This window comes from Ursus americanus, chromosome 6, assembly GCF_024610735.1.
Source record: "Ursus americanus isolate L20-20 chromosome 6, mUrsAme1.1.p, whole genome shotgun sequence".
NCBI classification, from domain to species: Eukaryota; Metazoa; Chordata; class Mammalia; order Carnivora; family Ursidae; genus Ursus; species Ursus americanus.
This window is the reverse complement of record NC_142132.1, coordinates 29,547,416-29,570,409: the sequence shown is the minus strand read 5'-3', so window position 1 is coordinate 29,570,409 and position 22,994 is coordinate 29,547,416. Positions and strand designations below refer to the sequence as shown.

Sequence of the window (22,994 nt, the reverse complement as noted above, 5' to 3'; positions counted from 1 at the left end):
GAGAAAGACATAATTGCTCTCCCCATTCTCATTCCGAGGATCTGAAATGCAGAAAAAATTCTTGGGTGACCCTATGGATGCTGTGATTATGATCATTAAAAGTTTTTACTGATTATAAAAAAAATGTACTTTGTGCAAATTTTACAAAAATTGGGAAATACAGAAAAGCATAAAGAAGAAAATTAAAATCACCTCTAAATCAACCACCTAGAATAGCTGTTAATACTGGGTATGTTTCTTCCTAGTCTTTTTCTGTGCATATTTAAATGCTTTACAAAGTTGGGACCATTCTGTATCAAGTTATATATAATGCTTCTTTCCCTTAGTTATTATATTAGAAATAATTCCCTTACATCCTTAAATATTCTTTGATGAGAATTTTTAATGATCCCAGAGTATTTCATCACATTGGGATTCCATAATTTACTTAACCATTTTGTTATTAATAGATAATAAAGTTGCTTCTGTTTTTTTTGCTATTATAAAAAAGGTATAGCAAATAGCCTTTCACATAAATTTTTGACCATATATTTCTTTTTTTTTAAAGATTTTATTTATTTATTTGAGAGAGAGAGAGTGTGTACAGGCAAGAGCGGGGGGGGAGGGGCAAAGGGAGAGGGAGAAGCAAAGTCCCCGCTGAGCAGGGAGCCCAACACGGGGCTTGACCCCAGGATACCTGAGATCATGACCTGAGCTGAAGGCAGAGCTTAACCAACTGAGCCACCCAGGTGCCCCAACCATATATTTCTGAGTATTGCCCTAGGGCAGAGTTATAAAAGTAGACTTGTAGAGTCAAAGAGTCTGCGTATTTTTAAGGCTCTTAGTACCTTTTGACAAATTTCTTTCCAGATTTTTGAAAATATCCACCTCACTGCATTTTTGCTAACACTGAGTATTATAATCTGTTTAAATTTTTGCCAGTTTTGTTACTGAAAGCTAGACCCTGATTTTATGCTGTATCTTGCACACTCTAAGTCCTTGCACATTATTTTCCTGTCTATTGTCCATTTGCATCTTTTTTGTGAATTATTGTTTATGATTACTTTAAGAATTCATATACAGAATGAAATTACATGTATCACCCTATAGGAAAGTCCTGCACAGGCCACTCATGAGCCTTCTCCTAGCATCTCACTGTGGCTTTAAGTCATGTAGACTCAGACTCATAAATGGTTACTTCCACCTCTTGCCAATAGCAAGAAAAATTTAGAAACCATAATCCTATTCTTTTTTACCTTATATCTGATTTTATGAAAGCCTTGGCCTTACTCAAATGATAGCCACCGTTGCAAGTGCTCGTAAGTACAAATGTCCACCAGAATGTGTCAACATTTATTTTCTCCGGGGCGCCTGGGTGGCACAGCGGTTAATCGTCTGCCTTCGGCTCAGGGCGTGATCCCGGTGTTGCGGGATCGAGTCCCACATCAGGCTCTTCCGCTATGAGCCTGCTTCTTCCTCTCCCACTCCCCCTGCTTGTGTTCCCTCTCTCGCTGGCTGTCTCCCTCTGTCGAATAAATAAATAAAAAATCTTTAAAAAAAAAAAAAAACAAACATTTATTTTCTCCATGATGCTCTATGGGCAGGAATCTTTGATAATGTGTGCATTTTCAGCCCCTTCAAGGTCATCGCTAAAGTCAAACAAGGTTGGGTTTTCGTTCCAATGCTCCTTGACCTTTCTCTCTCTGATGGTAAGTTATGCTGTGAACCATCTTCGAGCATGAAGTTACATCAGTCAGTAGACAGTAAATCTCTGCTGACTCTGAGGGAGAAGTAAAACCCACTCTGATCTGATCAAATAATCATCGAGCTCAAAAATGCTGCTGCGCGGCTTTAATTTCAGGAACAGATCTTCACACAACTGTCAACATCATTACCAAAACACATCAGAAAATTGGATGAAGGTGCAACACGTACACAATCATAATCCCCCATCATCAATCTCTAGCGGTCCCCAGTTGACAATTCAGATTAGGGGTGAGCCTTCAGGGGACACACTTTGTAAATCAACTTCACAAAAGAGCAATATTAACCCTAGAAGCACCTCAAATGTGCAAATTCAGGAGCTGGCCAACTGAAAAATAGGAGAGCAAAGAGTGACTCAACATTTGAACAACGTTTATGGTCTCGCCCATCTGTTAACGATGGCATGCCACGGACATCTAAGGGTTGGAGGAAGTGGGAGAGTTGTTGCCTATGAGAAGTTTTCTCACGTACACAGAGTAGATGAGCAAACAACTTTTGACAAGCAAAAGCCAAGAGCATTGAGCATTGGCGGCCAATAACAATTCTGCTGAGAAATCATGTGAACCTTTAATTCTAGACTCTTGAGATGAAACTTATATGGTTCGAGTGGTACTGAGCCTGCTCAGGAGAATGGCAGAACAACGCTTTTGAGAATAAATGCCAAATGAATGTGAAGCTTGCCAAAGGGCAATGATGATGTCCGCCATGAAGAGGGACCCCGATTACTAGGAAAGCTATAGAGTGGCAGAGCTGAAAGGACCTTAGAATTTCTCTCTCACCCACAGATAATTACTGAGCACCTATGTTGTACCAGGCACTGTGCTCACACTCAAGAAAACAGGTTCAGAGGTCAAATAATTTGTCCAAGGTCAGACAGATGGTTAAAGCCAAGACATCCACCGAGAAACTAGCATTTCAATTTTTTATGACAAGAGATAGAAAGAGAATGTTTGACAGAAATGAGTTACAGAACAAATAAATAATCCAAGACTGTCTTGAAGCCTGCCAAAAGTAGAGATTCTTCTCTCTCCCCCCTTGTTGGGCTGTGATCTTCTGATCACAAAGAGATGGAAATTTCAAGACACCAAGAGACAGAAGTCAATTCTGAAAGCTTCACTCTTCCTTTTATTCCCTATCAAAAGAAACACCAAGAATGACCACATTTCTCATGCCCCTTGCCTGAAAGTGGGTTCTCCAGTTGTCGGGATGGCCTGGGACCTGGACCTGGCAGTCGCGTGGGGGTGGACAATCATGGATTTATCTGTTCCTCATAGGACTGAGTGCACACAGGCAGGTGACTGCATCAAGATGGGGTGGGGCCGGGGGCGGGTATGTTCTCCTCACTCTAAAGTTTCGATTTGGGGCCCACAGTGTCATCCAAATATATGTGCTCCCCCCCATTGTTATTTTGGGAAACTTAAGGGCGAGCCTCTCCCCAGTCTAAGAGAAACTTAAAAAGGAAGGAAGTAGGATGCCTGCAAAAGAAGCTTGAAAGCAGGGCTTGCTGATAGATGCTACGTGTGCTCTTGTCTTAGATTTGAAGCCCAGCCTGGGGCAGAGGACACGCATCCTGCTTAAGAACAGCAGACAAGAGCTGCTGCCCATTAAACCTCACGTACTTCCAGTGTGGAGGGAAAACCCTTAGCTGGCCACGTCTGCGGGGTGGGTTTGCTGGGGAGCGCTCTCAGGTTCAGAAAGGTCTCTCATAATATTTTCCAAAGGGTCTTTAAAACAAAGTTTAATTTTTAGGCTTAGAAACATGACTCCACCATGGAGTACGACTTCTAGATAATGAGACGGGCTGTTTAATGAAGGTACCAGAATCTACCCATCCAAACAAGCATCCTCTCCCTTCTGAGCAGTCATCCCGATATGCCAGATAGTTATCCCAAGGCTGCTGCCATTGTTTTAGATACTTTGGGGACTCCCTGGAGAATATTCTTCAAATCGATGCCACATTATTTGGAATAAGCACAATGGTAGCAGATCCTCATCCTGTGAGGCTGGATTTTATTTTTGGAAACAGTCAAAAGGCTTTTTGGCATGTGTAGCCAACTCCGGTGAACAACCAGCTGATTGAGCTGGTAATGTTGTTCTGGGTCCAAATTGAGGCATAGTTATAAGGTCACATGTTCTTGTGTGGCATGGAAACAGCTCTCCAAGGCCATTTCAAATGAGGAGGTCCGGTACTGTCTGAGTGATAGCGGCACCACTGGACCAGGTGTGTGACCTTCCAGCAGGCCTACGAGAAGAGGACAGCACTAATTTGGGCGGGTGATGCTCAGTGGGGTTCTTTGGTTATAAATAATAGAAATGACTCTGCCTAACTTACATGAACAGGAAATTGATTGGCAGGCTATGGGAAGCTTGCTGGTTCAAAGGAAAGTCCGAAGGGCCGGGCTCAGAGCAGACAGCTCCAGAAGGAGCCGGAACCCTCTGACAGCCTAGCTCAGGTGCAGTAATGAAAGTGAGTAAATTCCAAACTTTTTTCCATCCTTGCACTGCTCTGACCCGAAATGACAGCGTCAGGGGACACTCCGGTTGGATATGCTTAGGGCTTGTGCCCACCTCTTGGCTCTACCCCTTGGCATCTCGTGAAAGAACCTCCAGGGATCTTTTTGGCTTCTGTAGGGTGAGGGCAATATTCTTCGATTACTATTTCTCCAAAACTGCCCGCAAAAGAGGAGAAGCAATTACCCATGAGGAAGGAAGTGTATTTTTAGGAAAAGGGAGAAAATACTAGGCCCCCCAAAGTGACAAACATGAACCACAGTAAGTCCTGGTATTATTATTACTAATTCTGCATATTATGTATAATATTAAGCTTTGCTCTATTTGTCAACATTTTGTCACCTTTTTTAAAAAATTATTTTATTTATTTGAGACAGAGACAGCAAGAGAGAAGCATGAGCAGGGGGTGGGGGCTGGAGAGGGGGAGGCGTAGAGAGAGAGGGACAAGCTGAGCAAGGAGTCCAATGTGGGGCTCCAATCCCAGGACCTTGGGATCATGACCTGAGCTGAAGGCAGATGCTTAACCCACTGAGCCACCCAGATGCCCCCCAATTTTTGTCACTTTGTAAATTATATTGACTTCATTAGTCCTCTCCAGTTCCATAAGCTTATGAAGTTTGTCCCTTTATTATCACCAAAAAAATACGTAGGCCTACAGTCTGGTCCATCTTCTCTAGAAGAGCCAGACCCTGTCCTCCTTCCTCAGAGCACTCATGAGTCCAGGGAACAAGTTCAGTTCTCCCTCTTGCTAATGAAGAGAGCAGGCGTGCTTGTTGTCTGCATGGATGGCAGCCACAGCCACATCTGGCAGCCATCTGAGGCCACACTATGAAGTCACCATTGTGGATGAGCTGGGCATGAGCGAGAACAGCCTTTGGTCTACCCAAAGGTGCATCTGCCTCTGCGAAGTGTCCAGGTCTCCTGTGCAGACTGAAGGCGCATGCTCGCAAGAAAAGCAGCCCCAGCCTGTGCAGCGGAAAACCACCCTCCAAGCTGCACATGGAGGGAAGGCGATGTGCGTGCACCGAGACCATCATGAACATGCAAGCAGGCCCCAAGGCTCCAGGAACTTGTTTGATCTCGCTGTCCCTGGCCAACAAGGGTGGCTTACTACCTTTCTGTTGAGTTTCTCCAGGACGTTATTCCAAGCCAGAGCACCCAAAGAGAGTCCCAAAAACTGGCCACAGCCCTCTAAAATGCTGTTTATGGAGCTTCTGAAAGCTATCAGTGCTTCAGGTGTGGGGAAGGGTGGGCGCTGGGAGAGCAGCAGTGTGAAGGGAAGAAGAGGCTGTCACATCAGTGAGGTGCACTAGTGTCTCACAGGAGGCCCAGGAGTGGGAGGAGGGCTGCTGGGGGTGAGCTGTACCGAGGGTAGGAAGACAGGGCTCACAAGCAGCCTGCCACCACTGCGTGAGTCAGAAGGCGGAGTTCTGGAGCCCAAGGCCCTTGGCAGGGTCTCACCCCACTCAGCCTTAGTTTCCTAATCTGTAAAACTAGGGCCAGACCCCCTTTTAGTGGTTTCACTGGAGATAATGTATGAAGACCCTTCAGCCCAGTGCCCGCACACAGCAGGCATCAGTGAAGGGCAACTCTGCCATTCTGGGAGGCCAATGTTACATAGAGCAGTGCTTTCCAGACTTTGAACTTTCATGGCACAGTAAAATTTCAAAACACAAACTTTGCAGCACTCACAGGATGGCCAATGTTTTATTTTTGCCAACTAAGGACAATAAAAACAAAACCAAAAACCCGAGAACAACTATCACCTACGATACTATGATACCACCTATGATATTCACAGAATCATATTCGTGGTTTTTCAATACCAAAAGAAAGCAAAAAGGACAAAATCTTAGAATTAAAAATGTCAGTCCTTTAGATGGAATATTTTTAGCTTTATGAAAAAAAATTGCATCATCCTTATTTAGTGAATTTTGTTACAAAGCGAAAACGACTTCATTCCAGACTGGCTTGGCTCAGGAACCAGTGGCAGGAAGGAAAGAATTTGGGCGTTGGAGCCAAATAGGCCACGATCTCCTCCCAGCTCTACTTCTTAATAGCTGTCTGACCTTTTGCAAGAGATCAGCCCTGTGGGTCTCACTTTCCTCCTTTATAAATAGGATACCACAGCACCTCCATAAATGAGAGTATGTGTGAAGGGCCAAGCAGAGTTTGGTAGATAGTAGGTGCTCATGAAATGCTAATGCCAGATCCTCCCCAATTTGAGAGGACCAGATTACTTCTAGTTTTTGACATTGTTAGTATATTAAAAAATAAATACTGAACAGGGTTGACAAAATCATTCACAGAATTAAAAAAAATGTTCACATTGGAACACATCTACACATAAACACACATGCAATGGACCCAACACACCCATGAATCTAGTATTTGTGAGGGCGAGGTTGGGTCCCTGTAGTCCCTCGGCCCCCACGGTGGACCCTGGTTAACTCCTCTCCTTTTTTTTTTTATTAAAGATTTTATTTATTTATTCGACAGAGATAGAGACAGCCAGCGAGAGAGGGAACACAAGCAGGGGGAGTGGGAGAGGAAGAAGCAGGCTCATAGCGGAAGAGCCTGATGTGGGGCTCGATCCCGTAACGCCGGGATCACGCCCTGAGCCGAAGGCAGACACTTAACAGCTGTGCCACTCGGGCGCCCCATGGTTAACTCCTTTCTAAGCCATGTTCTCACAGATGGCACATGCCGAGGACTTGGGGACACTGATTGGACTCGTCTCTCTTCTCTTTGTTCTTTTTCCTTTTTCGTGTGGAACATTTATCCAGACTTCTCTACCTTTAGTTCATAATTCTGAGCATGCAAATTTTCTTGGAATTCTAGCTGGTGTCTTTTTTGCATCACTGGATCTCAATAGGTTTCAAAAGGACTAAAATTGAGGGTTAGAAGGGAAGATAAACGGGTGCTGAAGTGGATGGTTTCACTGAGGGATTCTAGGGCAGCCTGGAAAGGGAAGGGATCTGTGCCCAAACCTCTGGGGGCGGTGATGAAGATGTGCCCGCACGAGGCCATGGAACATTTTCCCAGGAAGCATGCGTGAGTGCATGTGCACGTGTGTGTGTGCCTTGTTGACAGAAACAAAAAATTCCTGTTTCTTTGCTTATTGCTGTCTGTCCCATTAGAATGTCAGCTCTGTGAGAGCAGGAATTATAAATGTCTTGGCTATGTCTATGTCTTCAGTGTTGAAGGCAGGCAGGGGCACACAGTAGGAGTTCAAAGAATGTTTGGGGGAATATCATGGTTGTTTGCTCAGCACTCCGCTCTCTTGGATCTGGGAACTGACCCCTTTCTATCTGGAGGACCAACCCTTCCTCCACTCCCAACCAGATGATTTCCTGAACCATAGGGATGAGCGCATAGCCACTCAAAATTCTTTTCTTATCATTGGAATTTTCCTTCTGATAGTTAGGTTAGGAAGATACATGCCTAGGAGCTGCTGGTAGTTTAGGTACCAGAGTCTGGGAGAAAGATGCTCTGAAATAATTAGGCTGACAGGCCAAGATACAGAGGCAGGGATGAGAGGCACAGAGTCAGAGAAAGCGATCCTCGCTGTGTTTGGATTCTGGCTCCTGTCAGTCCTGATGTCCCCCTGCTGCCCCTTTGCCTGCTTCCTTGAGGCTCGGTCGATCAGATTTTCTTTGAGCTGTGTGAGTTACCCCAACATGCTTCCACTAGATTATCTTTTCCTTGGTGGGGCGGAAGATAAGCTAGCAAGGGTTACTTTTTATTGTTCAATCAAAAGAGTTCTGGCAGATCCATTTGGTTCAAGATAAGAAGTGATCGGGGTGCCTGGGTGGCACAGCCGTTAAGCATCTGCCTTTGGCTCAGGGCGTGATCCCAGAGTTCTGGGATCGAGACCCACATCAGGCTCCACTGCTAGGAGCCTGCTTCTTCCTCTCCCACTCCTCCTGCTTGTGTTCCCTCTCTTGCTGGCTGTCTCTCTCTGTCAAATAAATAAATAAAATCTTTAAAAAAAAAAAGATAAGAAGTGACCATAGAGTAGCACTCAGGTGTTTGCCAACGGGTAAGGCTCTGAAAGATGCCCAGTAAGAAATGATGATGATGGTGGTGGAGGAGCTAATATTTGAGTACTTTCCACAGGTCAGACACAGGACCAAGCATTTTGTGTCATCATTCTGTTTACCACTACCATAGTGCTATGATGAAATAAAAGAGTAGTTATTACACTCTCCACTTTATAGATGAGGAAACCAAACTCAGAGAGGTTAGGTAGCTTGTTCTAAGGTCTCACAATGAGGAAGAGAAGGTGCTGGAGTTTTATTTATTTTTATTTAAAGATTTCATTTATTTGTCAGAGAGAGAGAGAGAGCGCTCAAGTGTGGGGGTCGGCAGGCAGAGGGAGAAGCAGGTTCCTCACTGAGCAAGGAGCCTGATGTGGGACTCGATCCCAGGACCCTGGGATCATGACCTGAGCCAAAGGCAAACGCTTAACTGACTGAGCCACCCTGGTGCTCTGGTGCTGGAGTTTTAATGCAAGTTTGCATGACTCCACAATTTCCCTTCTATGCCTTGTGCACATTTCCTGTCTCCTCTTTCTCCATCTCCCACTTCTCTCTTCTCATACCCGTTCTCCATCTCTTGCCTGAAGTTTCTCACTCTCTTCCTTTCAGTGACCCTCCTCGGCTCCTTTAACCCCTTTGTTTCGACAGTCCATGAATACATATTTAAGGCCATGGTTTTCAACTCTTTTCAAGTATGAAGATACCTTTTCAATGTTTAAAAAACCCTCCATATTATAGTAGCTGCACTTTGGTGTCTATTGATAAAATGCCCATGCACAGACGGAGTCTCAGATGCCTTGTAATAACTCTGTGACTTCTAGGTTGCCATCCGTTATTTTCAAAATATGTGGGAGAATCCATATAACCATTCCTCTTACTGCTACCTGCTTGGTTTATTACAATATAGAAAGGCTTATAAATGCTACTATAGAGCTCTTTTTTGCTCACCCACTGCCTTAAGGCTACTAATTTCTTCTGAAATGTGGTCTTTTTTGTCTCTCCTTTAATATGTTTAATTATTTAAGAAGGCATGAACTTACATTTTATATATCATCTCTTGATTATTCAGGGGCTGATTAATTCATGGATTGCCCCAGTCATGTCCTTCTCTTTCTAGCCCCATTTGTTTTATCATTCCATTTCTTATTAGCATCTTTTAGTAAGAATGGACAGTGGGAATGAGAAATGATTCTGGTTACAAATTATGAGTTCTGATAAAAGATTTGGTTAGAGGAAGCTGAAATTCTTTCTTGAAGTAAGAATTTCTTTAATTCATCAGGCATATTGATTACCTCTGAGCTCAGTGAAGGTAGGAGTTGCTCTCATTCACTGCTAACCTCCGGGGCTCAGCAAGGTGCCTGGCACATTGGAGCTTACTTTAAAAAATTGTAGAATGAATAAATAAGAGCTGGCTAATGTAATAGGGGTAAATAAACTTTTTCCTAGGTGGGACATTGATTTATAGGAAACTAAGTAAAATACAAGACAACCTATTTTAGGTTCACATTCTGCAGGCAATGCGATATAAAAATGTTTAAATGACTGTGTTAAAATTAACAACAAGGATATATAGTTCTAATTAAAAAGCAAAAAATATTCCACTTCGCTATGCTATCCCATTGATGGAAAAAGGCATAGGAAGAGACACACAGAGGTTTCTAAGATGAGGGTTGGTCCAGGTAAACTGCTAATGTTACGCTAGGCATTAAATAAACATAATCACCCCCAACACACTAACAACTGAGCATTTAGTATGTACCAGGTGCTGTGATAAGCAATTTACATGCCTTATCTCATTTGCCTTCACCACACCAAGGAAGTATTATTACCTGATAGGCATCAGGAAGTTACCAGTGTCCCTTGAAAATTTCTTTAGCTTTCCAGCTTTTTGAACCAAGAATGAACTCATCTACTTTTTGCTTCCTCTTTTTTAAATTAAAGATTTATTTCCCCATGAAATGTTAGATACATTTGAAACTTAGATTTTAGATATGTCCTTGGAAACTTGGAGATATCTGTTATTTCACTAGTTCTTGCTTTTTGACATTAATGAGTTATATGGAAAGGAAACTTTTATAATGAGACTTGCCATACTTTTCAGAGTCTTCCTAATTTGTGGAAGCAAAGGTTTTGCATGTAAGGATGAAGTGGGGGAAAGACAGGGTTCAATTGAGTCTGTAGATCTGTTCCAGGGCTCTGGTGCTGTCCAGGGATCTGGTGCTGAAATGGCTTAACCAAGGCCTTTCCAGGCCAGCCCCAATGGAGCAAAGGCTGATGGGAGGTGGGAGAGCGCAGCTTTGGCTATATAGCCTGGTGCAGCCACAGCTTCCTAGAATAAGGAAGCGACCTGAAAAGGTATTGGAGAAACTAGAATTATGGCCCATCTTGTTTAGAGGGAATTGGGGGAAATAATAGCTTCCTCTGCCTCCTTCTCCCACACTTTGCTCTATTTAGCTTGGAGGGAAGAATATGGACAATGGACTAATGATGGAAAAGTGTATGTTCAAAAAAAACCAAGGTTGGCATTTGTAGAACTGGTTAGTGGTGCTTTTTGGAGAATTTCACTGCTTCTCTGAAGTGTTAGACAGGAACCAGGAAAAACCAGGACTGGAGGCCCAATGATGCTGTCCGTTCCTTGGGACTACTCTGTCAACAAATCATTATTGTGGTTTAATAAAAGGGAAATGAATACAGGGACCTTGGTTGTAATGAGTAAGAGAAGATCAAGCCTGTGACATCATCAAGGAATTCCATACAGGGGAAAAAGAGCCTTATTACTATAACCTCAGATGAAATTCGCTGTTAATAAGAAACTGAAAAAACTGGAATATTCAATGGGAAGATGAACCTAATAGGTGTGCCAACCATGGACTGAGTTTCTTTTCTGCAGCTCATATGACATTCTGCTCTGTTATTTCTATACGCGCCTTATCTCTCTTACAACTGAGATGGCCTGAAGAAAGGGACTGTATTCTTGTACCTGCCAAAGCACTGAGCACACAGTTATGCACATATAAGGTAGGCATGTACAATTTTGTTTATTAAACTTACTGATGTTGCTCTCAAGGCTGAAGTCCTTGAGTAAATCACTTCTGAGTATAGCTAATGTTTATTGTTTTCATTAACTCTCTTACCTAAGACCCTCCATCCGTCCTTAAGACCCCTGTCTATTTCACCTTATTCATTCACTGAACACTGACTATATGCTAGGCTATCGGCGCACAGGTGGAAGAGAGAAATGTCTTGCCCTTAGTAGCTGGCAATCTAATGTGAGAGGAGAAATTTTGAAAAGAATTTTTGATGTAAGTATGTAATTAAATAACATTGTGGTATTTCTTTGGTTTGAATTTCCCTCTCAATCTGATCCACCTAGCAAAAACTCCTTCAGAAGCATGTTAACACTGATCACGGATTGTCAACTGCTCTTAAATATTCTTAAGAATCTTCTCTTTGACTAGATAAACATAGGGTCTCTTTTGAGGCCAGGGACTGTTATGCTCTGGTCTGCAACACAGCATCAGATAGGGTGCTTGCTCTCGCCTGCAAAAAGGCTGCTTTGTCTAGATTTATAAGTCATTAGATTTGGCATAAGAAAAGTCACTCTAGAGAAAAGGCTCCAGAGAAAAATTTATTTCTAAAAAGAACTGAAGTAGAGGTACAGGAGACCCATATGTCTGGGGGCCTCAGGGCAGGAATCATGGCCTTATGCCCCAGGATTCTTCCTTTTCTCTCTGGGTGTCATCATCATTCTCTCAGATTCCTCCGTGGAGTGGGGGACAAGGATATATCCATAGTAGTTTTGTGATATAGCCTTACAACTCATGATCCAAGAGCAAGTTAGAGCTTTCCTTCTTTAATTCAGGATGGAAAATCTCAGATCAAGACACTGATTAAACAGGCTTAGGTCACAGGGAACCCCAGACTATTGACTAGCAGTTCCATAAGATCCTGTGATCAGAATAGTTCTTCAAAGAGGAGGGAATGTTCATCCCAAAAGAAGGAATGAAGGTGGTATGAGGTCCAAAGAGAAGATTCTGCTACCCTATTCTCTGGGACGAGCCCACCAATGCCGTATTGCTCTCCAGGATAGCCCCCAACCAGGGAGAATCCTCATTAGCCCGGTTATCATCCCAGTGCCCATTCATGGCCAACATACAGAGTGACTATAGCACAAGGGCATGTCAAAACACACTGGGTACCTGTCCTTGACTTCATATGGCTGTAATTCTACTCCATAAACAACATGGAAAGATGGCTGCTGATGGGGGAAGGAGGTTCTTTTTGATATACACAGTCATGCATTTCCTTGGTTGGTGTAGCCAAACACTGGTGACCTTACATGGTGTCATTTAAGCTGGACATGACTTGGATCTTAGCTCCTCCAGAGAGGCACTGTCTCAGGGTCTGGCCTGACTACCAGAGTGCCTGTGGCTTACTGCATGTGCTTCTCTCCCCATACGCACACATCCCTAACCCTCTCCATCTCACACCCAAATCTCCCATGCTGTAGAGCTCTTTCTATTTTGCAGGAAGTGAGTTCAAGCATCTTTGAACTGGTAAGGGGGAGAACCTCTTAAATACTATTCCTTTTAGCTGCCCATACCCTCCCCAGTCCTCTTAGTGATAGAAAAACAAGCTTTGGAGATCCTAAATCATGGACAGCTCCAGACTTCTGTATCCATCCATAGGATAGACTGCTGAAGGATCCTACCACTACAAAAAAAGTAGGTTCCAGATGAAATATATCTTTACTGTATTGCTTGGCTCACAAACTTCAGGAAAATCTCCAAGAACCACGCTACTCCACAGAAAAGGGAGTCGAAACTAGATCTGGCACTGACGAGCCTAACCAAATAGGAATAAAGGGCTCAGAGCACTGTGAAGAGTATTACTAACTCTTGATCTGGCAGCATAGGGAGGACACTGAACTTTAGAATCCTGTATTAATCCAGGACCCTTGGAGAGAGCTAGTGTTCCTGATTAAAAACACTGCCTTTAGAGAATTATAACAACAACAATAATAATTATAAGTGGTAGGGTTTTCAAAGGGGCAAAGTTGACATCCTATATGTATGAGTTGCAGCAATGTTGAGATGCAGCAATGAGACAGGAAGGGCTGCCCAAGAGTTAAAGTGGACTAAAGTCCTTGTAATGTTATAGAAGAGGGTTAAGATAATTTCAGAGTTTGTTAAAAAGGTATCATAAAATTTCAAAAGAAACCACTAAAAGAACAGAAGAAGAGGGTAAAATTCCCAAATCAATTAGAGGCAAAAAACGGGATTTAGAAAACAAGCGTTTCCCTCCTTTCCCCCCGCCCCACAAAAAGCTGCTCAATCAATCAGTTTTTTAAAAAGCCAGAAAGGAGGGGCTCCGGTGTGGCTCAGCTGGTTGAGTGTCTGGCTCTCGGTTTTGGCTCAGGTCATGATCTCAGGCTCGTGAAATGGAGCCCAGGGTCAGGCTCTGCACTTAGTGCAGTCTGCTTAAAACTCTCTCTCCTTCTCCCCCTCCCCCCACAAAATAAATAAGTCTTAAAAGAAAGGCAAGAAAGGGGGCACCTGGGTAGCGCAGTCATTAAAAGCGTCTGCCTTCGGCTCAGGGCGTGATCCCGGTATCGGGATCGAGTCCCACATCGGGCTCCTCCGCTGTGAGCCTGCTTCTTCCTCTCCCACTCCCCCTGCTGTGTTCCCTCTCTCACTGGCTGTCTCTCTGTCACATAAATAAATAAATAAAATCTTTAAAAAAAAAAAAAGGCAAGAAAGGAAAAGAAGCATTGAAAACATGAAAATTGAACAAGTAAGAGAAACAAGTTTGAAGATATTAATGTTCCCATTAAATGGAATGGACTAAACTCATCAGTAAAAGGACGGACATGGTCAGTTAAGAAAGAAATATAAACTATACATGCCGCATACAAGAAACACACACAAAATGTAAGGATTTTGGAAAGTTCAAAGTAAAAGGATGAAAAAGGATATTCTTGGCAAACAGTAACAAAAAAAGAGATGGAATAGTTATAATAATAACATTAGGCCAAAACCATAATTAGGGATAGACGGGGTCACTTCATACCAATGGCTCCATTCACCAGGAAAATATAAGAAGTCTAAGATTTATTGTGGTTATCACTTCACAATATATACAAATATTGAATCGTGGTGTTGTAAACCCGAAGCTAATGTTATATGTCCATTACATCTCAATAAAAAAAAAAAAGAATTCTAAAACTGCACCTAATAAAATAGACTCAACATACAGCAGCACAGAGTCACAGAAAGAAACGGACTTCAGCGGTAGGGTATTCCAAACCAAGCCTCGGTTATCAGCAGGCAGAGAAATATCAATAAAGATTATGATTTGAACAACACAATCAACACACTGAATTTCGCGGGCATATGTAGAATAATAGTTCACCTTTCATCATCTCTACGACTTTCCGTGGATCTCTGGGCCTCAGTTTCCTTACCTGCAAAATGAGACAACAGTACTACAGTGCTCTCATCAAAGCTAAGGCGTCGTCTAAGACTCCCCATTACTGCAGTATCTCTAGGAAAGAAAAGACTTCCAATTAGCGCCAGCTGCCCGTTGTAGGTCACATCCCAACTTTAGTGATGTGACAATGTAGAAAAAATGTGACTGAGGCTCAGTTAAATACCACGCGTCACGCGGACCACTGTGACGGTTTAAGACAGGATGACGTAAGCAAACTACGAGGGGCACGCTGCGCACTCTGCCCCTTCAGGACTGACAGTAAATGGGTGGGGGGGGGGACGGCAAAAATCCAAAGTGGGGAATGTTTTAGTTTTTCACATCCTTGCATGTTTTCCTAGGTATCTGCACCTCAAAATGAACTATTTCCTCAGAGAGAAGATTAAGTCCTAACCATAGCATTCTTGGAGGAAAATGACTCACCAGGTCAGTAGCACTGGGGAGAAGGTGTGGGGAGACCTGCTAGAGGGCGGCAGGGGTCAGGTGACACCCCACCTCCCCAGAGCAGAAGTGATGCTGGGAGTGGAAATGGCAAAGAGAAGTGTGGGATGTGTTTGGGGGAGGGGTGAAAGGGGAAGGGGGCAAGGAGTGGGGGAGGAGAGGGAAGAGGAAGTCCTGCTGCTGTAGGGGTGTAAGGGTGGGGACGGCGGGCTTCACCTGCAGCCTGCCCTGTGCCTGGGACTTCAGGAGGCTGGGGTGGGACAAGGAAGGTCTTCCGCCCAGCCCACCACTCACAGAACTGGGGAGAAGACAGACTTCAAGGAAGGTGACTGGAGATGGGGCCTACATTCACTTTCTGAATGGGTGAAAAACTCAGACTACTAAAAGTAGCTTTGCCTTTTTCAGCAGAGGCAATTTTAGGGTCTTAATTATATTACTATTTTGGAATGGCTTTTTATAAATATTCTTCACTATGTGAAAATCAGTTTTTTGTTAAAATGCTTTTTTAAAAAAAATTAATTTTAAAACAAATAAACAACAAAATCCAAGTAAGCCTCAAGCTGTCTTCAACCTGGAGAGGTCACTGCTCCCTTGTTAAAGAGACCCGCGTGCTACCTGTCCTTCCAAATGCTGTCTAAATGCCCCCTCCAAGGCCTTGGTGGTTCTCACCTGGAAGTGCTCTCCACCCTGTCCGACTCCTGGAATGTTCACATCTCTCTGGGGGGGAGGGGTATGGGTTGCTCATGACCTCACCCAGTTTCAGTGTGTTGTCTCACCCAGGACAATGAGGTCTTTAAAAGCTCTCAATCCCTCTCCCCACCTCCAACCATCCAAGGCATGGGGCGTCAAACAGCGAGCTGCCCGGTGCATTAAGGTGGCTGGTCACTAAGGAACAAAGTGTGCTTTTAGGGATTCTTCCCCAAACTGCACATGCTCCTAAGACTAGGGATTGTCATTGATTAAAAATAATACTTTCGGGGGCACCTGGGTGGCACAGCGGTTAAGCATCTGCCTTTGGCTCAGGGCGTGATCCCAGCGCTATGGGATCGAGCCCCACATCAGGCTCCTCTGCCGGGAGCCTGCTTCTTCCTCTCCCACTCTCCCTGCCTGTGTTCCCTCTCTCGCTGGCTGTCTCTATCTCTGTCAAATAAATAAACAAAATCTTTAAAAAATAATAATAATAATACTTTCATTGGTGGTATACTTCCTTTATTCTTTTAAATAATATGTTTGTGGGTGGTATATTTATTTTAAGGCCATGAAATTGTTAAAATAATTCTACTAAAATTCTCGGAGGTAATGGCCATCCCCTCTCCGAGAAATCACACCAAGCATCTGACGTACTAGTTTCCTATTGCTGCTGTAACAACTCAGCACGAACTTAGTGGCATAAGACAACGCAAATGATCATCTTACCCTTCTGTCTGTTAGAATTCCATCATTGGTCTGTGCTGAAATCAAGGTGTTGGCATGACTGCATTCCCTTCTAGAAGCTCTAGGAGTAAAACTATTTCCTTACCTTCTCCAGCTTCTAGAGCCCACCCACATTCCTTGACCTGTGACCCCTCCCTCCATCCTCAAAGGCAGGAATGGTGAGTGTAAGTCCTTCTCACCTCACATCACTATGACCTCCTCTTCTGCTTCCCTTTTTCTAGTTTTAAGGACCCTGTGATTACATTGGGCCCACTCAGATAATCTGGGACACCTCACTATCTCAAGGTCCTTCACTTAATCCCATCTGCACAGTCCCTTTTGCCATGTAAGATAGCATATTCATTGCCTGTGCGCATTAGGACAGACATCTTCGGAAGGCCATTATTCTGCATACCACACCTTCTGTCCCTTTGCTCTGGGGGGGATGGGGGGTGCTGTTGCTAGGGTAACTATGAAGGGGCTTCAGAACCTTGGGCTGTCAATGGAGTCTGTGACCCGGCGTGCAGGGCAGGTGGAATTTCTGCCCACTGCTTCCGGGGAGAAGGAAGTTGAGATGCAGCAATGAGACATCTCTGGAACACCTGCCATGCGCTGCTGTGTAACCTTTTTAGAAAAGTTTTAAGAATGAGTTTACAAGCCCCGGTTCCTGCTCCAGCTCATGTCTTATTAGTATTCAAAATCAGGGGCAGTCCAGGCTTAACCCCAGCAGAAGAGCTGGCACCCCGCAATCGTTCTACCGTGATACCGGCGACAATGAATCTCGGGGTGAAGGGTGAGCCATTTAAGAAATATATTTTTGCAGACAAAGCTTTAGAGAAAGTCCTCTTAGCAGCTGGAATCAGAAAGTATTGAAGTCTCAATCCGGTTTCTAACGGCAGCAGCTTCTCTTATACATGCAGAATAGGCTTTGTCCTTCTTGGAACTATTAGATCTAAATTGATCAGGTTCAAGCCCTGGAGTCTATGCGGCTATACACATAGTAGGGGCTTGAACAGCTGTTGAATTCAATAATCCCCAAGCTTACCTTTTATTTCTAGGCTATGAATAAATAGAGAAAGATGGAGAGTGGAAACAATTTGGTGATATTTATTAAGATCCAGAATGTACATAGCATTCCCAGCATCTCCACTGCTTGGTACCTATCCCAGAAAAATATTTGCATATGTGGGTAAGGATGTGCAGTTCAGCACTGTTTGCAGTGGTCACAGATTAGGGACAGTTTAAATGTCACTTGAGGGGTGACAAAACGAATGTGGTACAGCGACACTAAACAACTTAAAAAACAAGCTAGATCTCTATATATGAACAATAAATAGGCTGTACAGTGAAAAAAAGTGAGTTTTGGAATAATATGTACCGGTTTGATTCTTCCAAAAATTATATATTTGCAACTTAGGAACATATATGTAATACATATAGGTAACATAGAAATTTCTAGAAGTCTAAACACCAAACTGAAAACAATTGTTATTCTGGGAGAGGACTGGGTTGTGCTTAAAGGAGGGGTGGAGGGTTGATAAAGATGGATTTTTACTTTCATCTATATTGTGTGAATTTTTTTGGTAATAAAACACATACGAGTGTTATCACACTGTAAGAGATATTTTAAACTAAAAGAGAAAGATAAATTGAACAGAATGAAATTATCCAACATTTTAAAGTTGTCAAAACTCATGATCAAATCTATTAAAATGTTTTACAAAGCAACAATTAGCACAGAAAGTTCAAACCCATTTTCCTATTTTGTTAAAAGTGTGTATGTGTATGTCTGTACAGACTTATATGGACTACACATACGTACACATATTTACATGGAGACCACATCTACCTACCTACTATGTACACACGCTATACAGTCTATAGACGCTGTGTGTGTCTATATATACTTACAATAAAATGCATAAATTCTGCTTTGGTTAAATCATAGATAAATATCTCATTCTTTATCGTTCTTATTATTTATAATGGCAAACATATCTCCTATATGATTATGATTAATCTGGTACTTGAATACAGTTTGCCTTTTAAATAATTCAATTAACTTTAGTAAATTAAAAAAGTTTTCTGACACAGTTGCAAAATTAAGAACAAAATGAGACACTGCTTTACGATATGTAGCATCCCTTTAAATGAAACCCTTCCAAGTGTGAAGAATGAGTTCAGGTTTTATCAAATGAATGCTCTGTGTAGAAAAACTGATCTAAATCGTGATTTAAACTTTACAACCACTACAATCTTTCCATTTGAGCAAAACTTCTGTTGGAAACTGAAAGGGTAGGGGGGTTATCTCAGACCTCTGGGGATATCCCAGGAAACAAAAGCTGCTCTAAAGGAATCGTGCAAGATTGACACCAACAGGAATTCCTTTCCAGACTATGTGAAACTGTAGATTGGGTGTTTAGTTCCACTGAGAAAAAGGGAAGCTACTGAGCTTTTTATTTACCCAGGGAACCAGTCCTGAAGATCCTCAATGGTCTGTGCGTGCGCAGTTGTCTCTGGGGGTGATCAAATCCTCCCCTCACCCGCAGGGAGGAGACTGTATGCACGGACCACAATCTTGCACCTGCCGGTCAGCAGATAAACCCTCCATATGCGGAGGCACTCGCCCAGCTGTGGCGGAGGAGCAGAGCCAGCCCATTCCCTCCCCCATCCCCGCAGAACAAAGGGCGGTCATTTTCTGCTCCTCCCAGAGTCAGATGCACGCACACGCCTTCCATCACAATTAACTCAAGAAACTGAAACACAACACAAACTCACCCGCAACATGCTCAAAATCAATGCCATCAATACCCAGAACGAGCATACCAAAAATGCAAAACAAAACAAACCTATTCAAAGAGTAAATACTCAAAGCAACAGGGCTCAAGTCAGACACACTACAAGGTCAACACATCTAAGACAAGTTCAAGTACAGGGCGCCTTATACACTGAAGAGCTGGCCATTATCCCAGGGGTCGCAAAGCTAAATGCCTTCAGGGACCAGCTAATGGAAAGGTCTATACGATAGTACAGAGGGGCCTGTCAGGAGCTGGATTGCAGGTGCCCCTGGTAAAGGTATTCACATTCAATTTTTAGAAATTTCAACTCTTGCAGCATGATTCTTAAACGGAGTCTACAATCAAACAGAGAAGGAAACGGAGTTAAATATGGGTATAGAGTAGACGGCACAGAATAAGAGTCAAAGCCAGAAATGTGGCCAAATCCACAGAGAATGAAATGCAGAGCAGTGATCCTAGCTGTCATTATTTGAAAGAATGGCGACCGCTTGGTTTATACTTTCAAAGGCAATAGCAAAGCAAAAGTTAAAAGAAATGGCCTATTAAACCCTAATATGAGGGATTCAGATTTGTCAAATAGATTCTTGACATAAGTAATTGAGCTAGATTACAAAAAGATTGCACACATTCTCTTGGAAGGCTTTAAAGAAATGGAGCCTCTAAGAGCTATAGGTGTGGCCTCCTTGGAAGGCAAGGGGTGGACCAAATGACCTCCCAAGGTCCCAATTTAAATATGTCTATATAGTCAACCCTTGGTTATCCAGCCCAAAGAAGAAGACAGTGACAAATCATCCTAAGCTGAAGATAATAGAAAGTTATATTTGCCTTTGGAACGTATTTTGGTACTTAAATTAGAACGTGTCTTTCTGACACTCTGAGAATTCACAATGCTTCACAACAGCCACAAAGAAGGCCTGACCTGGAGCTGGGAGGCTGCCCAATTTCGCCATTCTGTCCTCCACGCAAGCCTTCTCCTTTGCTGGGAGCAGGCAATATCATCTTGCAGAAGAATGCTCGGCAGCCCAAACTGCCCCAGACAGGGCCTGCCTGGTTCAACCTTTGCCTGGGAGAAGAGAGAAGGGTCTTTCCCCGGATCCCTGGCTGATTCAGGATGAGGACCCAGGATGGTCTGGCTTTTGTTTCCAGAGGAGAGCTCTGAAGGGCTGCAGGCCCCACAGTCAGCAGCAAGCGAGACCAGGTTCATCTACTCCAAGGTGACTGCAAAGGATGGTCTAGCTTCCCTGCCGCCGAGGAGACAGAAGCAAATTTCTTGAGTTCTTGGAAGAGACAGAGGAGGGACTTCATGGGGAAGGAAGATGAAATGAACGCCCAGCGCTTGGAAAGAAAGAAACTACACGTTCAGGAGGTGCGGTGGCAACCGTGCGGGTTCAAGGAGGGGTGCGACGGAGAGCTGCACCTGCAGCCCGTGTCCAAGGTGAAGGGCCAGCCTGCTCAGCTCAGTGAGTTGTAGAGGGCCCGTCCTCTGTCCTCTGTCAGCTGCCAGGGGCTACCGGGGAGGCCGGGGCCACCTCACAGGAGGCAGGGCCAGCTAGAACATTTCAGACACGCGTCAGAGTCCCGTAAGCAAAGGCTCAGGGCTCTGGGAGGCAGGATTTGACGAGGCGGGCTGCTCCCGATGCAGAGAGACACCGGATCGCCGCAGCACTGAGCGTGGACAAGCTGCTCGGGTCACCTCAGGCTACAAGGGTCACGACAACCACTTCTGATGTTCCTTTTTCTAGCACACTCTGCTCTTTAGTTTTTCCTTCTTAAGACCCAGAACTGTACTAATTTCAATGTGGCTATTTAAGTTAAATGAAATAAAATGAAAATTCAGTTCCTCAGTCCCAGTAGCCACATTTCAAGTGCTCAACAGCCACGTGTGGCTAGTGGCCACCATATCAGACAGCACAGACATAAATACCTACATCATCGCAGAGGGTTCCCCCGGACGGGGCACTCATCCAGACTTTTAGGCGATCTAGAATCGGGTACCTTCTACTCTTCACAGGGTAGAAGAAATGAGTAAATGGAAGAAGAAGTGTGCTTTACAAAGTATCTTTTATCTGCATCATCACTGCTCATCCTCACCCCTGTCCTGTGTGGTAGGGGGGAGTAGACTTCAATATGCCCATTTTACAGATGAGAAAGGTAGGCACCGCATAGCTAAGTAACTTGCACAAGGTTTGCAACTCTTGGGTGGTATAGTTAGGATTAACACCAGGTCTTCCAAGTCCAAGTCAGTGCTTTTTACTATTATATGCAACTGCTACAAATAATGGTACCTAACAGTAACTTTGTTCCGTGCCGCCATAAAAGCTCAGGCCTCCCAGAATGAGGAGGACTGGGCCTCGTGTTTTTATTGATGGACTGACTTTTGAAGTGATAATGGAACTTTGTACAATCATCGTTCAGTAGCTCTAGTAGGGAGCCCTGGGGTTCAAATCCTGACCCATCCATGTCCCGTTTAATTGACAAGGGCAGGTCGCTTCCCAACTAATTTCCTTTTCTTGTATATGTACTTCACAGTGTTGTCAGGAGGGTTAAGTCAGACGGTGCCGGGGAAAGCCTCAGCACAGTGCCTGGCACATATGAAGGCTCCGGAAAGAACACCAATCAATGGTTACTGGCAGAACTGACAACGCACTGGTGCATGCAACGCCCTACTGAGGTTTTAGAATGAGAAAGCTTTACGATGATTCCCGTTTCTACAGATGATATATCTGAAACTCAGCGAGTAAGGGACTGACTCAGGTCATGCAACTAGAAAGCTGTAGACCCACGGCATGAACTCAAGCTATTCGGACTCCAAATCGTATGCTTCTTACTACACGGTGTTGCTTCTCGGGAGAGAAGGGAGCAGTGGGCACCACGGCATGCTTTAGAATAAGTCTAGCTATCCTGAATTTTCATCTTCCTCCCTTCTTTGAAAGGGACAATTACTGTCTTCCTAGTCTTACAGAAAATGCTGTGCAAAGGCAGCTTTGAGCAGCCCCTTCTATCATAACTGTCACCTTTAAGCCCTTCCTACGTAAAGATTCTACAGTCCCACCGCTAAGGAAGTGTTACTTGCATAACGAAGGAGACTTAACAAATCTGAAGAGCTTGCCTTGAGCACAGCATTCAAACTCTGCCCCGAAACTCTAGCCAGCCTCCATCCTCGCACTGCCACAGCGAAGGCAAGGACATGGCATCCCAGCGGCTCAGCTGAGCCCTGCGCAGACCTGTGAGTGGGAATGCGTACTATTGCAAGCCATTGGCTTTTGGCGTTTGTTACTCAGCCTTATCACAGCAAAAGCTGACGAATAGATTGGTCAAACTCGGGGTGGGAGGCACTCACCCTGCCACAACGATCTCAAAATCTCCGTCATGGTCCACATCGGTGACTGCCACACCATAGTTGAGCTGGGTGGGGTTGCTGTCATAGTCAGGGGGCAGGACCGTGTTGGTGACTGCAGTGAACATGGGTTCAGCCCGCTGGGACCCCTCGGTGGGGGGCAGAAACTGCAGCAGCAGCAGGGACAGTAACATCCTGAACATCTGAAACCAAAAGTTACAAATG

At 44.0% G+C, this 22,994-nt stretch overlaps 1 protein-coding gene across 1 annotated transcript in view; it reads right to left on the bottom strand.

Moving 5' to 3' along the window:
- The window catches only part of CRTAC1 (cartilage acidic protein 1), a 135,676-nt gene that overhangs the window by 94,901 nt on the left and 17,781 nt on the right, over window positions 1–22,994 (bottom strand). Inside the window, exon 2 of the mRNA XM_087862830.1 lies at window positions 22,773–22,972. Coding sequence (XP_087718956.1) covers window positions 22,773–22,972 — 200 coding nt within the window. The remainder of the gene's footprint in view (window positions 1–22,772; window positions 22,973–22,994) is intronic.